At 45.4% G+C, this 18562-nt stretch overlaps 1 protein-coding gene across 1 annotated transcript in view; it reads left to right on the top strand.

Annotated features, from left to right (window-relative positions):
* Window positions 1–1524: 1524 nt before the first annotated feature.
* Window positions 1525–18562, top strand: part of Ccdc3 (coiled-coil domain containing 3) — an 85095-nt gene continuing 68057 nt past the window's right edge. Inside the window, exons 1-2 of the mRNA XM_034511121.2 lie at window positions 1525–2063; window positions 4948–5122. Of these exons, the coding sequence (XP_034367012.1) occupies window positions 1690–2063; window positions 4948–5122 (549 nt within the window). The 5' untranslated portion in view covers window positions 1525–1689. The remainder of the gene's footprint in view (window positions 2064–4947; window positions 5123–18562) is intronic.

Genomic DNA, 18562 nt, shown 5'->3' with positions numbered 1-18562 from the left:
TGACAACTGGATAATACTGCCTGAAGTCTCTTTTATTGTCTAAAAATGCCCCAAGTCCTCCCTCAGGTTTCTTCCAGCTCATCTTCCTTCTAAGGCCCCTCTGTGGTTTGGGTTTGTAAGAGCTGCCTGTCAACAACTGCAGCCATCCCAAGCTGTCACAAGAGGAACCAGAGTTTCAGGACTCCCTGGAAGACCTAGCGCCTTCACACGTTCTTCCCGCTGCTTTATATTCTCTTCACATCATTCTAGAACCACTCTATTCTCCAGGCCCTCGGACAACTCCTGAGTTCAAACCTACAAACCCCAGTGAGAAGCTGCAGACAGTCTTCCATTTTAAGGGCAACTTTGCTTATAAATCTGTTGTAAAAAAATGCATTAAATTCAGTATGTATATTACGATAATGATATTTGGATAACATCCATACCATAAATATATGATTAATACAGTATTCTCGTTCTTTCTTCCTTCCTTCCTTTCTTCCTTCCTTCCTTCCTTCCTTCCTTCCTTTCTTTCTTTCTTTTTTTTTTTTTTTTTGAGACAGTTTTTTTTTTCCCCCATGCTGGACTCAAATTTCCTGTGAAGCCTTCTATGTAGGTGAGAACAGCCCTGAACTCTGATTCTCCTGCCTCCATCTCCCAAGAACTGAGTGTTTGCCACTGTGCCCAACTGATGTGGTGCTGGGGATCAAACTCAGGGCCACAGACATGCTGGTGAAGGAGCTACACCCTCAGCCCTCTTGTGATCGATTCTCATTACACCAAGAATAGTAAAGGCAATGGAGACCGGGAGCTTTTAAGGGCTTTGGTCTCTTCCATTTCACGAACTAGTGAAAGCTTTTTTGAATTTACAGATGAATTTGCTTCCCAGGTGTAGGACTTTCCGAAAGGTTGCTGTATAAAGCAGTTAACCTTAAACAAACAAACAAATCTGTGAACAACAGCTTTTCAAATCTTTATGGGGACTCTTAACATTATTACAGAAAACTCAGTGTGTGTGTGTGTACGCTATAGAGATGAGAGGGGAGGAGGGGAGGGAAGGCATGGGAGGAGGGGAAGATGAGAAGAGGAGGGGGGAGGAGGAGAAGGGGAGGAGAGGAGAAGGGGGAGATATTGTTCTACACGAAGTTCTGGGAAGATAAATCAGATTTGATTTCTATGTGCTTTGATTCTAAGTCACTTGCATAGAAAACTTGTCTGCAGAGTGCCCCACCGTGTAAACTGAGAGCAATAGTCCCACCTGCGCAGGGAACAACTCTTTACTCCTGGCAAGCTCTGATCTACCCCATAGTGGCACGCTACAAACCAACTGGGTCTGGTGGTCAAGACCTAGTACATCTAGCACATCTCATTGTCACCCTGGAGTCCCAGGGCTCAGGGGTCCGTACTTTCCTCCCGAGAGCCCTGCAAGGGCCGGTTGCCGGGTTGGCGGACTCCCCGCCCCTGCCACGCTCCACGCCCCAGTCCCCGCCCGTCCCGTCGCGTCCTCTCGACCCTTTTTAAGCGTGGCGGGGCGAAGGCCGGGGCATGGTGATCCCGGCCGTAGAGCTAGCCGCGCACGCAGCTCTCCGGAGCGCGTGCAGCCGAGCGCCCCGGCCGCGGTTCCCGGGCAGGCGCTGCGGGCTCCCCGGCTCCCCGCCGCCCCCGGCACCCGGGCGGGCCATGCTCCCGGGCTAGAGCGTAGCCGCCGGCATGCCGCTCCCGCTGCTGCTCGCCGCGCTCTGCCTCGCCGCCTCCCCGGAGCCCGCGCGCGCCTGCCAGCTGCCGTCGGAGTGGAGACCCCTGAGCGAAGGCTGCCGCGCCGAGCTGGCCGAGACCATCGTGTATGCCAAGGTGTTGGCGCTGCACCCCGAGGTGCCCGGCCTCTACAACTACCTGCCGTGGCAGTACCAAGCTGGAGAGGGAGGGCTCTTCTACTCCGCCGAGGTGGAGATGCTGTGTGACCAGGCTTGGGGCAGCATGCTGGAGGTGCCCGCCGGTTCCCGGCTCAACCTTACGGGTCTGGGCTACTTCTCCTGCCACTCCCACACGGTGGTCCAGGACTACTCCTATTTCTTCTTTGTAAGGTGAGCCTGCCCCCATCTGCGGGCTACCTTCAGCAGGTCCGGAGCGCCCCTGCCCCCCCCCCCCCTTTTTTTCAAACTAAGACAAGCCCTAGGCTCTTCATTCTCTCCTTGTTCTGTCCTCTATGACGATCCTGACCGCCCTTGATTAAAGATGTTTAAGATACAGAGATGCTTTTGGAGTAATATGCACATACGGGGGTTAGAAGGCAAAAAGGTCAAAGTGCTTTTGTTTATGAGAACAGGTTTTTCTGTTTTCGCCGGGTCATCCTCCTGCCTCAGCCCGAGTGCTGGGATCACACGCTCTCGCTGCCACGCGCGGCTATCAAAGTGCTTTCTGATCACCCATTTGACGTTATGAGAAAGATGACCTTTGCAATCAGTTGTTGGGATTCTTTCTGGCTTTGAACTTGAGTATAAGTTTCGAGCCAGCTCTCTGAGTCCACTCTCACGCTCCTTCCCTTCACCAATTTCCATCTGGATAAAAGTGAGAAGCAAATAGTGATAGAAGCTCCCAAAGCACCTGGGAAAGTCCTGTCGTTTAATGTACACTCACGCTCTCCTTTCCTACCCACCTCTATGCTAGAAAGCAGCGCCTCCCCTTCCCACTTGGCTGTCTTGGCTCACTCTCTTATACCAGCTGCCCGGTAATTCAAATTAGCAGAGCTTTACTGAGAGCCCACTGGTGGTAAAGACCCCAGGTCACAATGCTTTGAAGAGTGCAGAGGGGTATCAGGCAGGTGGTCTTATGTAGACACTGACAATCTTGTGAAGTTCTACTGAGATTGTCCTGTGGTCAACGGCAAATCCGTCTGTTCTCTCCAAATTCCTTTCATTTTTATCGACTACTGAATTCAACCTAAATCATAGGTAGAAAACAGCAGGTGGATACCCAAGCTTGTGGGTTGCTTCTAATTCAATCAATATGCATCTAGAGGGATATACGGGCATAGGATTTTAGCCAGGTTTTAAGACAGTGATTCAATCTAAAAGTTTGTGATCAGTAATAGTCCCGGCCTTGTCAATTAATTGTAAAGCAGCACCGAGGTTCTTGGGAATGACTCTGACCACGGGGCTGCAGATTCAGTTTTGAAGTCTCCGAGAAAGAAAACGGTAAGCTCCCCAGAAGGGCATCTGTAAGCTCAAGGCCACATGTGCTTTCCATATTGAAGGCAGGCTAAGTTTAGAATGTATGTTCTGCTTTGTGTTGGCTTGAGCTGCTTAGCCAGATTAGGTTGATTTTTATTTTTATTATTATTATTATTTTTGTAATTGCCTGGAAAGTATAGTTTCTAAATAAAGTCAGCCAGGACTGTGAGTGTGCCTTTTCGTGAAATGGAGAAATCTGAGTCGGCCTTTTCATGTCTTTATTTATGGAAAACACTGAAAGCCCAGCTATAAAACAACTCAACACCGCTTTATTTTCCACTGGATGAAAGCTCAAGAAAAGAGCAGATAGCGTTGGATATTTGCTTATTATATTTTTTAAATCACAACATGATCCAGTGGCCGTGTGGTGGTCAGCCAATGTTTTCATATTTTGTGATGATCTGTTGGCGGAAAGTCACACCATGCTGTGACAGACTGTCTTTTCATAGGGCCGTCTTGCCTTGGAGTAGGCTAATAATGCACGCAACGCATTCTTCCTCTGGTCTGGCTTCTGTGTCTGCCTCTTGTTCACTAGCTGTGGCTGATGCGTGGGAAGGAGAGAGGGGTTATTTTGGCTCTTCCCATGGCTATGTGGCCCTGTACACTGGGGCAGATGAACAAGGCAGTGCACCAGCAGAGGGGCTTCACCTCAAGGCAAACAGGAAGCAGAGAAGGAATATAGATAGGAAGGGGCCACAGCAGGGGATAGCCCCAGAGGCATATCCCCAGTGATTTATTTCCTCCAGGTAGATCCACCTTCCAGAAACTTCCCACCCTAGTTGGGTACCAAGGTTGAAACAGAGGAAGCGGGGAACAGCTCAAATTCAAACCGGAACCCTTAGGTTATAATTCTCACTTCTTCTTTTTCTTTCTGTTTCTAATAAGCACTTCACACTTGAACATGTGAAAACTTTCACTAATATTTGTACCACATTCGCTCTGTGCCAAGTTCTTCATTATCTTCGTGTGCGTTGGATGTGTGTGCTGTGTGTATGTGCTGCATGCACTGGAGTATGTGCCCATGCAGAGGCCAGGGGAAGATGCTGAACATCTTCCTCTACCTCTCTCCACTTCATTGCCTTGAGATAGGGTCTCTCATTGACCTGGAAACTTGCTGTTTGGACTAGGCTGGGCTAGCAGGCTCTCAAGATCTGCCCGTCTCTGTCCCCCAGTGTTGGTGTTACTGGCATGGATGGCCATGACTGGCTTTTTATGGGGGTGCTATGGATTTGACCTTGGGTCCTCACATTTGATCAGGAAGTGGTCTTACCCACTGAGTCACGTCTACAGTTTTCCAACGTAATCCCCATGATGATACCAAGAAAGTATATTCTACTACAATCCTCTTGTAGTGGGCGGGAAGTCAATGGTGCTTAAAGAAGAAACTGGTTTCATGTCATGAACCCAATGTAGCAGTGAGACTTGAATCCAGGTCACATTACAACTGCTGCCTGCTCCAGGAAGCAAGGGACACTATGAGACATGGGAAACAGACAGGAATGCATACATCTCTTTTCCCTCTTGTCTAGACTCCATTCTTTAGAAATCCTTAAGCTAGACTCAAACAGTGTAAAGTGGAAAGTAATAAGAAGTGTTAACGATAGAGGTCCCTTCCTGAGAGCCATGCCAGACTTCATGGTGACATTAGTGAGACCATCTCTGTCCTTTGTAAACCAGACTGTAGCTGGCCCATCCCCATAGCCTCACCAACATCTCTGCTTTGACCCTTCCTTCTTAGGATGGATGAAAACTACAATCTCTTGCCCCACGGAGTCAATTTCCAAGATGCCATCTTTCCAGACACACAGGAGAACAGAAGGATGTTTTCCAGTCTTTTCCAGTTTGCTAACTGTTCCCAAGGGCAGCAGCCGATGACTTTCTCGAGTGACTGGGAGATCCAAGAAGACAACAGGGTAAGAACTGACTGCAGTCTGTGACTTGGCGAAACAGTAGTGTAGTCATATCATCTATGAAGATATTGCATCATGATTGAAGGTGTTAAGAATGCTCTTCCAAGTTATGTCTCCTCCCACCTCTCTCCCAACTTGGCACAGAGCAAAGTGGACATTCTTCCACTCTCAAGTGGAAAGTGCTCGTTAGAAATAGAAAAAAGTCAGAATAAGAGTTAAGAGCTATAAGCTAAGTGTTCCAGTTTGAATTTGAGGTGCTCCCCTTCCTCTCTGTTTCCTAGTACCCAACTAGGGTGGGAGGCTGTGGAAGTCTCAAAGGATCCATCTGCCTGGAGGAAACAATCACTTGGGGGTATGCCTTTGGGGCTATGTCCTGCTGTGGCTTGTTCCTAGACTCCTTGTCTGCTTCCCTGCTTGCCATGAGCCCATGCTGCTCAAAGGCTTTGGATGCCCAAGGGTTAGTGATTGATAAGGAGCTCTTCACAAAGGAGGGACGAGATGAGAGGAAGGCACACGTGTCTCTCGTTCCCCTTCTTCAAAAGGGAGACAAAAGTCAAAGCCATATTGCACTCATTGATTTACATATTTGATTTAAATATGTAAATCTCTCGGCATAGTGCTCAAGAGTGTTCAATGTCTGTAAGCCATTGTGACTATTCTTGTGACTGACAGTCTAAGGCTCTAAGGCACACTCTCAACCAATGGATTGTGAACCCTTGTGGGGGTGTCTAACGACCCTTTCACAGGGGTTGCTTACCAGATATCTTAAATATCAAATATTTACATTATGATTCATAGCAGTATCGAAATTACTGCAATGAAGTAACAACAAAATAAATTTTATGGTCAGGGGTTACCACAACACAAGGAACGGTATTAAAGAGTCACAGCATCAGGGAGGTTGAGAGCCATTCATTTAAGGAATATTCTTAGAAGAAAAGGAAATGAAATAAAAGAACTCTCAGAGCTAACATTCCATGCTTTAAAAAACATTTTTTTAGATTTGTTTTTTGTGTGTGAGAGTATTTTGCCTGTATGTGTGTGTATGTATGTATATATGTATGTATGTATGTATGTATATATGTATGTGTGTATGTATGTATATATGTATGTATGTATGTATGTATGTATGTATGCATACCGTATGTGTGCCCAGTGCCTAGGGAGGTTAGAAGAGAGTGTTTGATCCTCTGGAACTAGAGCTTTTGGATGGTTGTGAGTCACCATGTAGATCCTGGAAATCAAACCCAGGTCCTCTGGAAGAGCAGAAAGTGCTCTTAGCTGCTGGGCCTCCTCTCTAGCCCTTATTCCATGATTTTAAACGTGATGCTCCTTTTAAAGCTTACAGGGTAGCCCAGGCAGCTGTAATAAGGGTTAAGATCACACTGTGTGTGGAAATAGAAAGGGATCTCCCAATCTGAGCCAAATGTCAGTGAAGGGGAACGTTTAGGGATTGTCACCTTACCCAAACAATGGCAGTGCCACAATGGTCCTGATGAGATACACTCAAAACAGGCCTGTGGGTGACTGGCCCGTCACCCCCTGTACTCTGTGCAAAGTAGATTTGAAGTTAAATGACCAATATCTGAAGACAGGTCTGATGTGGATGTCAAATTAAACAGTGGCCCTAATTTATGGCATAAAGAATCACCTTGGATGTATCTAGGGGCCCCATTCTTTCTATCCATGCATGGAGGGTTGAGAGGCATGCTGTCTTGTCTGCTGGCTTAGCCTAGGGAAGTGCCTCGTTCCTGTAAGCTTCATCATTTTCCGATCAGGGATCCTTGGCCCCAGAACCATTCTCTTACTCTCACAGAGAACCCGTGCCTGTGATAGGCAAGGCTGTCCAGACAAAAGAAGTTACTCACTTGCCTTTTCACACACTGTGAGGTTCCTGCCTTAGATGCACCCTATTGAAAGCAGTCTAGGGTCTCCTTGATTTGATTCCATGCTTTCTGAGAGTCTCCTTGAGTTTGTCAACCCGTGTTTTGTTGCAGCATGGTCCTGAGAACCTGCTTTGTTTTCTCCTCTCCCCCTCCTCTCTGTGTGTACAGATATAGGTGTGTGCTGGTGTACTTCCTATGTGGATGAAGATACACGGAGGCGCGAAGACTTCTGGTTTTGGTTTTCAGGACCAATATTAGTTACTTTTCTGTTGCTGTGCTAAAACACTGTGACTGGATAAAAGACAGCATTTAATTAAGCTTATGGTTCTATAGAGTCAGAGTTTATAATGGACAAGGCAAAGGCACAGCAAGGAAGAGCTGAGAGGCATCTTGATTCCAAAGCAGGAGACCAAGAGAACTGGAAATGGTGCCAGGCTTTTGACACCTTAAAGCCCACCCCTACTGATACATTTTCTTCAACAAAGCCACACCTCTTAATCCTTCTTAGACAGTTCCACCAGCTGGGAACCAAGTATTCAAATCCATGAGCCTATGGGGGCCATGCTCATGGAAATCATATACTCTGCTCTTTTATATTTTGAGACAAGGGTCTTTTATTGATGTGGAACTCACCTAGCAGGCCAGGCTGGCTGGCCATCAAGGCTCAGGTGTCCCTGCCACCTCTGCCTCTGCTGTGCTGGAATTAGAGGGGTGTGTCATAATGCCTTGCTTTTATGTGGGTTCTCAGGGATAAAATTCAGGTCTTCATGCGTTCATAAACACTTTTCCAACTGAGCTTTCTCTAGTCCTGGTTTCCTGTGTGTGTGTGTGCACGTGAGTGTGTGTGCATACACTCTTAGACAACTTGCTTTGTCCTCTAGTCTCTTGAGATAGTATCTTTTATTGAACCTGGAACTAGACTGGCAGTCAGCAAGCCTGAAATATCTTCCTATCTCTACCTCTGTACTCCCAGCACTGGGAGTTATGGATCTGCATGACTATGCTTAACTTCTTACATGTCTTACACAAGTATTGGAGATTTGAACTCAGGTCCTCATGTTTTTGCAGCAAGCTCTTTTACCTATGGAGCCATCTTCCAGTTCCTGATTCTCCGTATTTTTACTGTTCAGTACTTCACATTGCGTAAGATGCACTCAAGCCTCAGAATTGCAAACTCGAGTCATACCTATCCTACTGGGAACACAGTCAGTTTAGTTTTGGTTTACTTTGTGGGAGCTTTACATATGTATGTTTCCCACAATAGCAATAGATTTATGTCAACAGATCAAATATTACTCCACAAAAGCTTAAGGGGCTCAGCCTTAAAACTCTTCAGCTGCATAACATACTAGCCCTTTGCCCACATAATGAAGCTATTAACATTTGTTTGGAATTAGATTTTCCAACATTAAAAGCGGGAGAGGATAGAACCACTAGACCACAGAGAATAGCTTCAGTGTGAAGGCAGGTCAATTTCTGTTGGTCAAATGCTGATCTTGGGGAGAACACTTTCCCTTTTAGTGACCATGGCCTCTTAGATAATGGAGTGTGGGGGTGCTGGACATACGGAGGAAGAGTAAATATGAAGTGTGTGTGTGTGTGTGTGTGTGTGTGTGTGAAATGGGGAGTGATAATCATTCCAGAATGCTCTCTGATATGTAGTGAATTTAAAGGTTTGATTTAGAGCACTCTCAATTCCCCAGACTTTTCTTCATTCCATTATTACTCCATGCCCTCGTTGAAAAGGACCACATCAGAGCACAATGAAAGTGTCTGTCTGTCTGTCTGTCCATCTGTCTGTCTGTCCATCTGTCCATCTGTCTATCTATCTATCTATCTATCTATCTATCTATCTATCTATCTATCTATCCATCTATCTATCTATCTAGTATGTCTGAGCACATACGTGTGTGTGTGTGCACATGAGTATCAGGGTCTCATGTCTCATGATGTGGACTCCCAGGCTGGTCTTGAACTAGGCTAAGCTACTCTCAAATTCTCAATCCTCCCAGGTCAGCATCCTAAGTGGTGGAGTTGAAGTCATGTGCCATTATCCCTAGCAGCTAATTCTTTTAACATTTAGCCTGAGGTCTGGGGAGCTGCTGAGTGGGTGAAAGCACTTGGTGCCTATTGTGAGCATGCTAGCCAGACACATACAGGAACATGTTGATCTCTTTCTACATCACAGTTTATTGAATAGGAATAAATTCTCATGATCCAGAGGTTTCAATGATAGCAAACTTGACAGATAATCAGATAATAAACACCACACATGGTATATATGTATATATATGTGTATATATATATATGCAATATATATGCATATATATATATGCAATATGTAGTTTACAGAAGGAATACAAGTTAAAGTAGCTGTGGCAGAATAGGAAAGGCTTCAGAAGTAGGCTGTGAGAGTCTATGCTGAAGTCAGGGTTTGAGAGCAAGTCTATAACGTTCAGTTGTTTAGTGAAAGTCTGGGTCTGTGTGCAGGAAACTTCAGTATCCTAATTTAGTACCCATTGCTTTGGTAAAGGCCATGACCCTAAGCAACCTGGAGAGGAAAGCGTTTATTTCATCTTATAGCTTACAGGTCATTATGAAGAGAAGTCAGGGCAGGAGCTGAGGGCAGGGACTGCAGCAGAGCCATGGTAGTGGAACAGTGTTTACAGCGGTGCATTCCATGTCTTACTCAGCCTCATTTCTTTTACCGATCACGACCACCAGCCCAGCCAGGGATGGCATCCACTAACAGTGGGCTGGCCCTCCTTCATCAGTCACTAATCAAGAGAATACCTCACAGACTTGTCTGCTGGTGGCATCTTCTCAACAAAGGTTCCTTCTCCCTAAATGACTCTGGTTTGTGGAAGGTGGCAAAACCCAGCATGGGTTATTTCTGGTCCAGGTTCATGTGGCTAAACAGGTAGATGGGCAGGCAGTTGCATTGGCTGAGCTAACAGATGGGTCCCCAGTGGAGCTGACGCTCCAGGGAGGCTGGAGAGTTCTCTGCTGTTGATCCTCAATGTATATACTGGTTATCAGGTGATAGGTTGGTGTGACACCATATGATCAAATGTTAGGTGTCTGTCACTTGATGGCATCCAGCCAAGTGTGCTATGCTCTGGTAAAACCTTTTGCTTTTGTCTGGTGTGTTTAATAAGTTCTTAGGTCTGGCTACCCTGATAGGATTTTAATACATTCATATGCCTCCACAATCCGAATTCACTCAAAATAAATATATAGGGTGGCTCTCCCTTTATGTCTGGTCATTTATCAGTCTGTGTTGGGTGGGTGGTACCTGGAAGATGTTCAGTTTGTGTGTCTATATAGGAGTTGCAGTCATCCTTTCTCAAAATGGAGTAAAAAAGTCTTAGTGCAACACACAGGTTGGTAAACCACTGTTTTATACCACATGGACTAACTCAGAGCATCCACATCCCAACATCACACAAACCTAATGATCTGAGTCAGAACCTGCATAAAACCCAGACACAATAATGTAGGTATCTAATCCTAGCACACTCCTACTGGGAAATGGGAGGCAGAGACAGGGTAATTTTTATAAGCTCTTCAGTCAACTAGCCTGGCATAGTCAGTGGAGATAATAGACCCTGTCTCAAATGAGGTGTAAGGTAAGACTGACACCTGAAGGCCATCTTCAGACCTTCACAGGAATATCATACACTGGTGTATGTACACACGTGTGTGTGTGTGCACACACACACAGATATGCATGAACACACAAAAAATTTAACTTAGAATCAATATATTTAGTTTTAAAATTCTATTGTGAACCTTGCAGGCTTTCTCTGCAGTGTGGAGTGATTCATACGGTTGTGTGTGTGTGTGTGTGTGGGGGGGGTGATTCTAACGGTTGCCCAGAGTGATTCAAATGGCTGTGTGTGGACAAAGAGCTTCGGGAAGAGTTACTGGCAGTTTCTTCCTTCCAAAACTAACCAAAGCAAACAACAAACAAATTGTAAAGAAAGCAAGCAACAACAGGCACCCTTTCTAAGGGCAGTCAAGCCTCTAGCCGTCTCGTCATAGCTTGCCTATGGTCTCAGACGTGTTACCTGCTTCCCCACAACCTCCCAACAGTTCAGAATTGTTGTTTAGATCACCTATCCTCCAAGTAGGAATGAATGCTGGGCGGGGGAGGCTTTTGTGAGTGAGAACCCACTAATCCCTCACATGTTCAGAGAGTGAGTGGCCCTGGACTTTGCTGTCCTCAGTGTCTTACGTGTGGTGTAGGTGTATAGCAAGCTCTTCTGCATCTCGTTGTTGATGCTGCTGCTTTCCAAGCTTCCTTGCAGCCTAGGCAGGTGACCTAAACCCCAGTCATGAAGACCAAAGTGATCGGGAGGTTAAGGGATGGGAGAGTAGGGAACTCTTACATGGGATTGCTTCTGTGCAGCAGACCCAGGGTGCCATTCATCTGGATCTGAAGGAGCAAAACCCTCCCACACTCTGGTTTCTTCCCAGTACTTCGTTTTTAAAAATACCCTCCTCCCCACCCCTTCCTTTGTTCACAGAGACACAATCTTGCTTTCAAAAGTTGCCAAGACATTGGGAGTGTCACTAAGTGTTCAGCTCCTCTCCACTGGTGTCATGGTGTTAATGGGGCTTGAGGGGACGTCTTTGGCAATCAGTCTTTACTGGCAGGATTCTCAGCACTCCAGCCAAGAACATTCTTCCTCTCTGTTTCCCCCTGCTTGGGCAAGTGTAACAGTCAAAACAGAAGTTGGATATTTTCCCGTTTCTGCCAGTTCTATCCCTTAGGAGCAAGACCTAGCCTGACCCGACTTACATCAGTCTGTCATAAAATGTCATGGGTTTAAAATAAAACCTGTGAAGGTCAGGCTGCCCCTCTGTTCTCCTTTCCTTGTTTGGAGTGGGGAAGGAGCTGCCTTACCCTAGGCTGCTTCAGAAGGAATGTAAACTCTTCATCAGATCCGGATGGCTCTGTGTCAGGAAGAAGGACCTTGGGCAGGTCCTTCCATTTCTTGTAGCTAAAGTTTGCTCATCTAGAAAACGAGACTCACAGAAAAAAAATTGCTGTACTAGAGTATGCATCTGATGCACTTGTAAACAATGAAAAGTAGTTTGGGGTTCAGCATGACTGTAGTCATTTCAAAGTCTTTCAACATTGCATTTTTACAAATAAAAGAAAACTTTCTGGGGCTGGGAAGATGGCTCAGTGGTTAAGAGCACATACTCCTCTCGCAGAGGGTCCAAGCTCAGTTCCCAGCATCCAGCATCCATGACAGGTGGTTTGAGAGCCACCTGTAACCCCAACTCCAGGGAACTGAGTGTCTTCACGTTCACATTTTCACACACACACACACACACACACACACACACACACACACACACACACGTAACTCAAAAAGCTTCCTGTTACCCCACCCCTACTCACCAGGTAACTCCTAAGACCTGCTGGGACTGGTGACTGCTAATCCCAACCCAACTCCCTTGATTGATGAGAATATGTATTAGTCAGGCTTTCATTGCTGTGAGCAGATGCCATGACCAAGGCAACTCTTAAAATGACATTTAATTGGGGCTGGATTGCAGGTTCAGAGGTTCAGTCCATTATCATCAAGGCTGGAACATGGCAGCATCCAGGCAGGCATGGTGCAGGAGGAGCTGAGAGTTCTACACCTTCATCTGAAGGCTGCTGGAAGAATACTGGCTTCCAGGCAGCTAGGATGAGGGTCTTAAAGCCCACACCCACAGTGACATACCTACTCCAACAAGGCCACACTTACTCCAACAGGGCCACACCTTCTAATAATTCGTAGGCATGACCGAGTTCCACGGAGTCACCTGTCACTAAGAGAGAGAGCCACTTCAGGACATACAACTTTGTAACTTTGTCAGCTCTCTCTCCCTCTCCCTCTCCCTCACTGCCCCCTCTCTTCAAAGTAGTTTAGGCGTGTCTTTTTTTTTTTTAACATCGTGACATAAATTTTGGAAATATCTTGATGATATACAAAAGAAATCCAGGGGCTGCACAGATGGCTCAGCAGTTTGAGCTCTTGTTGGCTCTTCCAGAGGATCAGAACACCCACATTGGACAGCTCCCAACTGCCTGCAACTCCTGTTCCAGGGGCTTCAAACGCTCCTTTTACCTCTAAGCACCTGAATGCTTGTACATACACACCCACACTCACACCCCCCCTCACACATGTGAGAGGTGGGGAGAGACACAGACACACAGAGACACACAGAGAGACAGACAGTGAGTTGGGGGCAGAGACACGGAGAGAAAAGCAAACAATAAATCTTTTAAAAAAATTCTAGTTGTATTTTGCATTAATTGAATTGCATTGAATTGAATTTACAGATGAATTTGGAAAGAATTAATAAACTAGCAATCCTAAATCTCCCACTCCATGAACCACACATATTACCTTTGTTTGGAAAGTTTGATTTCTTTAATTAATGCTTTGTCGTTTTCAGCCTATGTAGTCTATAGGCATTTGAATTATACTTCTAAATTTTATATTTGCTATTGTCTCAAGTACTACATTAGTTATTCCTCAATGCTGTGAGCAGATGCCTGACCAAATGCAACTGAAGGTGTGTGTGAGATTTAATTTGGTCCCAAATTTGAGGGGATTTAGTCCATTGTGGCAAGGAAGGGATGGTAGAGGTGGTGTGTGTGGTGGTATGTGTGGTGTGTGATAGTGTGTGTGGTCTGTGGTGGTGTGTGTGTGTGGTATGTGATGGTGTGTGTGTGTGGTGTGTGATGGCGTGTGTGGTGGTGTGTGTGTGGCGTGTGTGGTGTGTGTGTGTGGTATGTGGTATGTGTGGTGTGTGGTGTGTGGTGTGTGTGTGTTGTGTGTTGTGGTATATGTGTGGTGGTGATGTGTGTGGTAGCTGGTAACAGAATGCTGGCAGTCAGCTGACACAGGACAGGAAGTCCCCTGGAGTATAAATCTCAAGGGTTGTCTCCTAAGGCCCACTTTCTTTCAGCTAGCCCTGTCGAACGTCTTACAATCTCCCCAAATCCAACCCCTGTCTGGCAACCAAATGTTCCATCACATTTCACACACAAACCATAATATGGACCTTTTGTTTTGTTTTCAGTCAGCTTTGCTGTGTAGTTCAGGCTGGCCTAAACCCCACAGTCCTTCTGCTTCTTCTTCCCGTGTCCTGAGATTCCAGGTGTGCCACCACACCAAGAACAGGTACCTTAAAAGTATGCATGTGTGTGCTCGCACGGGTGTATGTATACACATGATCATGTGTGTGTGTACACATGCATGTGCACACGGTCATGTGTGTGGCACACGTGTAGACAACTTGGGGTGTCAGCTCTCATCTTCCATCTTGTCTGAGACAGGATCTCTGTTGTTTTACCACTGTGTACATCATGTGAGCTCACGAGCCTCAGTCTCAGTTTAGGACATGGAGACTCCAAGGGCATGGTACCACATTTGGCTTGAAGTGGGTTCTGAGGATGATAATCCAGGTCCTCATGTATGTGTAGCAAGTGCTTTATCCTCTGTGCCACCTGATAAGCCTAAGAGGGACCGTTTAAAACTTTTATTGCTAACCTACAGGAGCACAACTCAGTTTTGTGTATTAATCTTATAACTGACAACTTATTGGACACACCAAATTCTAAAGGATTTTGTAGATATTTTAATGCAACTAATTATGTTGCCAATAGGGTACAGTTTTAATTCTCCCTTCAAATGATATGTCTTCTCTCTCTCTCTCTCTCTCTCTCTCTCTCTCTCTCTCTCTCTCTCTCTTTCTCTTTGCATTGGCTAAGACCTTTAGTGTGAACATGCATAGGAATGGTGAGCACACACAGTATATTTTAAATATGTTGACTGCATTTTTTTTAGATTTTCTTAATAAGATTAGAAAAGTTAGCCTCTATTAGTTTGTGGGCAGTTTTAAAAATATCCTTAAAACATTTTCATTGTGCACATATGCCCCGGGCATGGTACTGGGTCATATAAGGACTCTCGCAAGCACATGGCTGGCCACACTTGTACTCACTGATCATCCGTCTCCCATCTCCACACTTTTCTGTTTGTCTCCTTTTTTCCCCTTAGAGAGTTTCATTTCTACTTTCCTGTCATACATATGTACATACATACATACATATATACATATATGCTTGCATGCAGCATTATAAAAAACTAGGAAAATGCATTTATTTTCCTGAGGTGGCCTAATTCATTTAACAGGATGATCTCTGGTAGAGCCCATTTTCCTGCAAGTGACAAAATTTTATTCTTCATTGTGGCTAAGAGAGCGCCACAATGCATATGTAGTTAGCGAGAGTCATAACAATGTAGTGAATTCTTTCAGATGTTCTTTCAGCATCTGCTGGGAGGTCATAAGAGTCACCCCTATTAGCTTGTTAATAAAATACATGCTAAAGCAGAGGCGGCAGTGTCCTAACAACCTTTCTGAGAAACCTGAGGCCTCTTGAATGATCTTCTACTGTTCCTGTGTGAAAATTCATCAGTTTATCATGTGCTTGGGATTTCTTTTTGTTCTCTCTTTCTCTCTTTCTCCACCTACTTTCCCTTTCTTTTTCTGGTTGTGTGTGTGTGTGTGTGTGTGTGTGTGTGTGTGTGTGAGAGAGAGAGAGAGAGAGAGAGAGAGAGAGAGAGAGAGAGAGAACATGTCCATTCTTTCCAGCACCTGTGGGTCAGAGGAGGATACTGAGTGTCTGTTGTCTTTTCTCATGGTCTACATTATTCCCCTGTGACAAGGTCTCTCACTGAACCTGAAGCCAAGTTTGCAGCCAGCAAGCCTCTGTGGTTCCAGTGTTGGGGTTACAGATGCTTGCATGGTTACACATAGGTTTTTACATAAGCAAGTGCTACAGACTCAAACTTGGGTTTCCACGCTTGTACAGCAAATGCACTGACACACTGAGTAAGTTCTCTGGCTCCAGACTTTTTAAAAACTGTGTATAAATTTGCAAAATGACACACAGAAAGTATTAGGTCAGATTGCATAGATCCACAGGTACTTGGCTACCTTATTTAAGAAATTATTTAATATCAATGTCAGTTTCATCTGGAAAGTCTGAAGTATTGGGAAACTTCAAACTTACAGTGGCAGTGTTCTTAAAACTCTGACTTTTGTTGACAGCCCAAATGTTATTACTGGCAGCAACAGATACAGTCATGGTTTTCTCTTTTCATGGCAGGCTTGCTTTATTCATTCTTTAAGGAAATTGAGCCAATATAGATTCAATTGAGCAAATATAGTTTGCCGCTCATTCTTTCAAGTAAAAATAGTGTTTCATGAATAGAACAAAACAAAACGAAATTAAAAAAAAAAAAGAACAACCAAACAAGCAAACTCTCTACCTTGGCTCAAAGCTTCATCATGTGAACACTTGACCTCGAGACACCACTGTACTGAGAAGCCTCAGGCCAACAAGTCCTGCTTCTTCACACAGGATGCTAAACAATGTTATATTTGGGTCTTTAGAAAAATTAGCATTTTTTTCCTCTTTCATCAAGGACTTGAAGTAAAACTAGTTCATTTTCCTACTATCACAGTACGGTGAAGAATACGAAGTTCACTAGTAGAATTTGGTGTGCCTGCCATGACTTAGATGAAGTGGGGGTCAGCTTGACTCATCTGTGCTATTGCAGAAACCAGCATTGTAGGGATTGGAGAGGGACTCACTAGTTAAGTATTTGGATACAGGGTCTCATCTGGCTGGCTTGAAACTTGCTATGTAGCACAGGGTAGCCCCAAACTTGTGGTCATCGTCTTGCCTCAGCCTCCTGAGTGCTGACTTTACAGGGATGAGCACCATGCCAAGCTCAGAAAATAGTTTTGATCTCTTGGGCCACCAAAAGATGATGAGTTTTTATCTCATGGGTCCCTAGGATTCTGCAAACTTTTAGACATGCTGCCTGGACCAGGTGGTGGGAGTGGCAAAAGAGAAGGCAGTGAGTGGCTTGAGCCGCCTGCTCAGGAGTCTGCAGTTTTTAATGGTCTAAGTGGTTCTTACCTTCCTAAGGCTGTGATGCTTTAATACAATTCCCCCTGTTGTGACCACCCAACCATAAAATTATTTTCCTTGCTACTGCATAACTGTAATTTTGCTACTGTTGTGAGTCCTAATGTATATATGTGATATACAAGACCTCTGTAAAAACATTGGGGGTCTTGACCCACAGGTTGAGAACCACTGGAAGCAAACAGGCATGTGTGGCGTCGGTGCGGGTCTCAGAATTCACAAGATCTGGGGTAAACAGTGGACTTGAGGTGGCGACAGCGGCTGATCTTTTAACAGTGGGAAATGAGAAGGCAGGCTGAATGTGGTGGTAGAGACCAGTCCTGTGGAGGCATTTTCTGAAGATTTCTTCTTTCCTAGAAAACCCTAGGTTATGTCAAGTTGACATAAAAACTAGCCAGCACAACAGCCCAACATCATACGTTACTCATAACATACTTTAGAGTATAGGTTGTGTCTCTGTAATCATGTGATTGGCTGGGATCTACAAGTGGCTGTCAGCTGTGGCTGGCATTGTAAGAAGAGCTGATCAGACAGTGTGGGGTTGCCCTGGGAGTGGATCAGAATTCAAAGTTCTGTTTCTACTAAATTCCTATCACCTGTGTGTCATCATAGAGTCAAAAGTCATAAATGGAGTTGCCGTCAGGGGCCGGCTTTACTGGTTATATGTGAAACTGCAGGTCATGGTTCTGATAGAGTTGCTTATAGATATCAAGGCAGCCAGGCCTGTATTCTCCTCACAAGGGACTTCACTTACTTCCCTACAGTCTTAGCCACCGTGTCAGGTACTGAGAAAATGCAGTAGAGGAGTTTGATCCTGGCCTCTGAATTCAGGCAGGTCCAATCATTCCACGTGGACAGAGGGCTAGGCTCGCAGAGCCTTGTGAGATGGGAAGGCTTTGGTGGAGAGAAGATAAACTCAGACAGAGAGGGACAGGAATGCAGACAGACAGCTCGGATGCACACAGGAGGACAGGAGAGTGGCATGCTGGGAGGGGAGTGGCCTCTGGCATGCAGAGGTGAGGCTAGGTCACTGCACTGAGTAGGCTCTTTTCTTCTTCCCCATTCCCTCTCCCCCCCCCCCCGCCCCCTTTTCCCTGTGGTGTTGATGATGGATCCCAGGGCCTTATACATAATAGAAAAGTGCTCTACCACTGAGCTCACCCCTAGCCCACTTATCTCCATCTTAGTCCCCCGCCACCTTGCCTTCAGGGTTTCATTGAAATGTAGCTATGACTGCTAAGTACTGACTAATGCCTTCACTAGTTACCACAAAAATCACTTTAAAGTATAGATTCACGTGCAGTTGCACTGACACACGTGCCCCTGTGAGTATCAGTGTCATGGTAATACAAACCTAGTAATGACATTGGTCACAGCTACAGAGCTTATTCAGATGTTCCTAGTTAAACGTGTGTGTGTGTGTGTGTGTGTGTGTGTGTTTATGTGAAATCCTGTCACATGTGTAGCTCTCACTGGACCACCACCACAATCAAAGTATGGAAGTATGTCATTACTACCCACTTCCTCATGCTACCCACACCTCCTCCC

Source organism: Arvicanthis niloticus, chromosome 8 (genome assembly GCF_011762505.2).
Source record: "Arvicanthis niloticus isolate mArvNil1 chromosome 8, mArvNil1.pat.X, whole genome shotgun sequence".
NCBI lineage: Eukaryota > Metazoa > Chordata > Mammalia > Rodentia > Muridae > Arvicanthis > Arvicanthis niloticus.
Note: the sequence above shows the minus strand (reverse complement) of the source record. Positions and strands in the feature narration are given on the sequence as shown.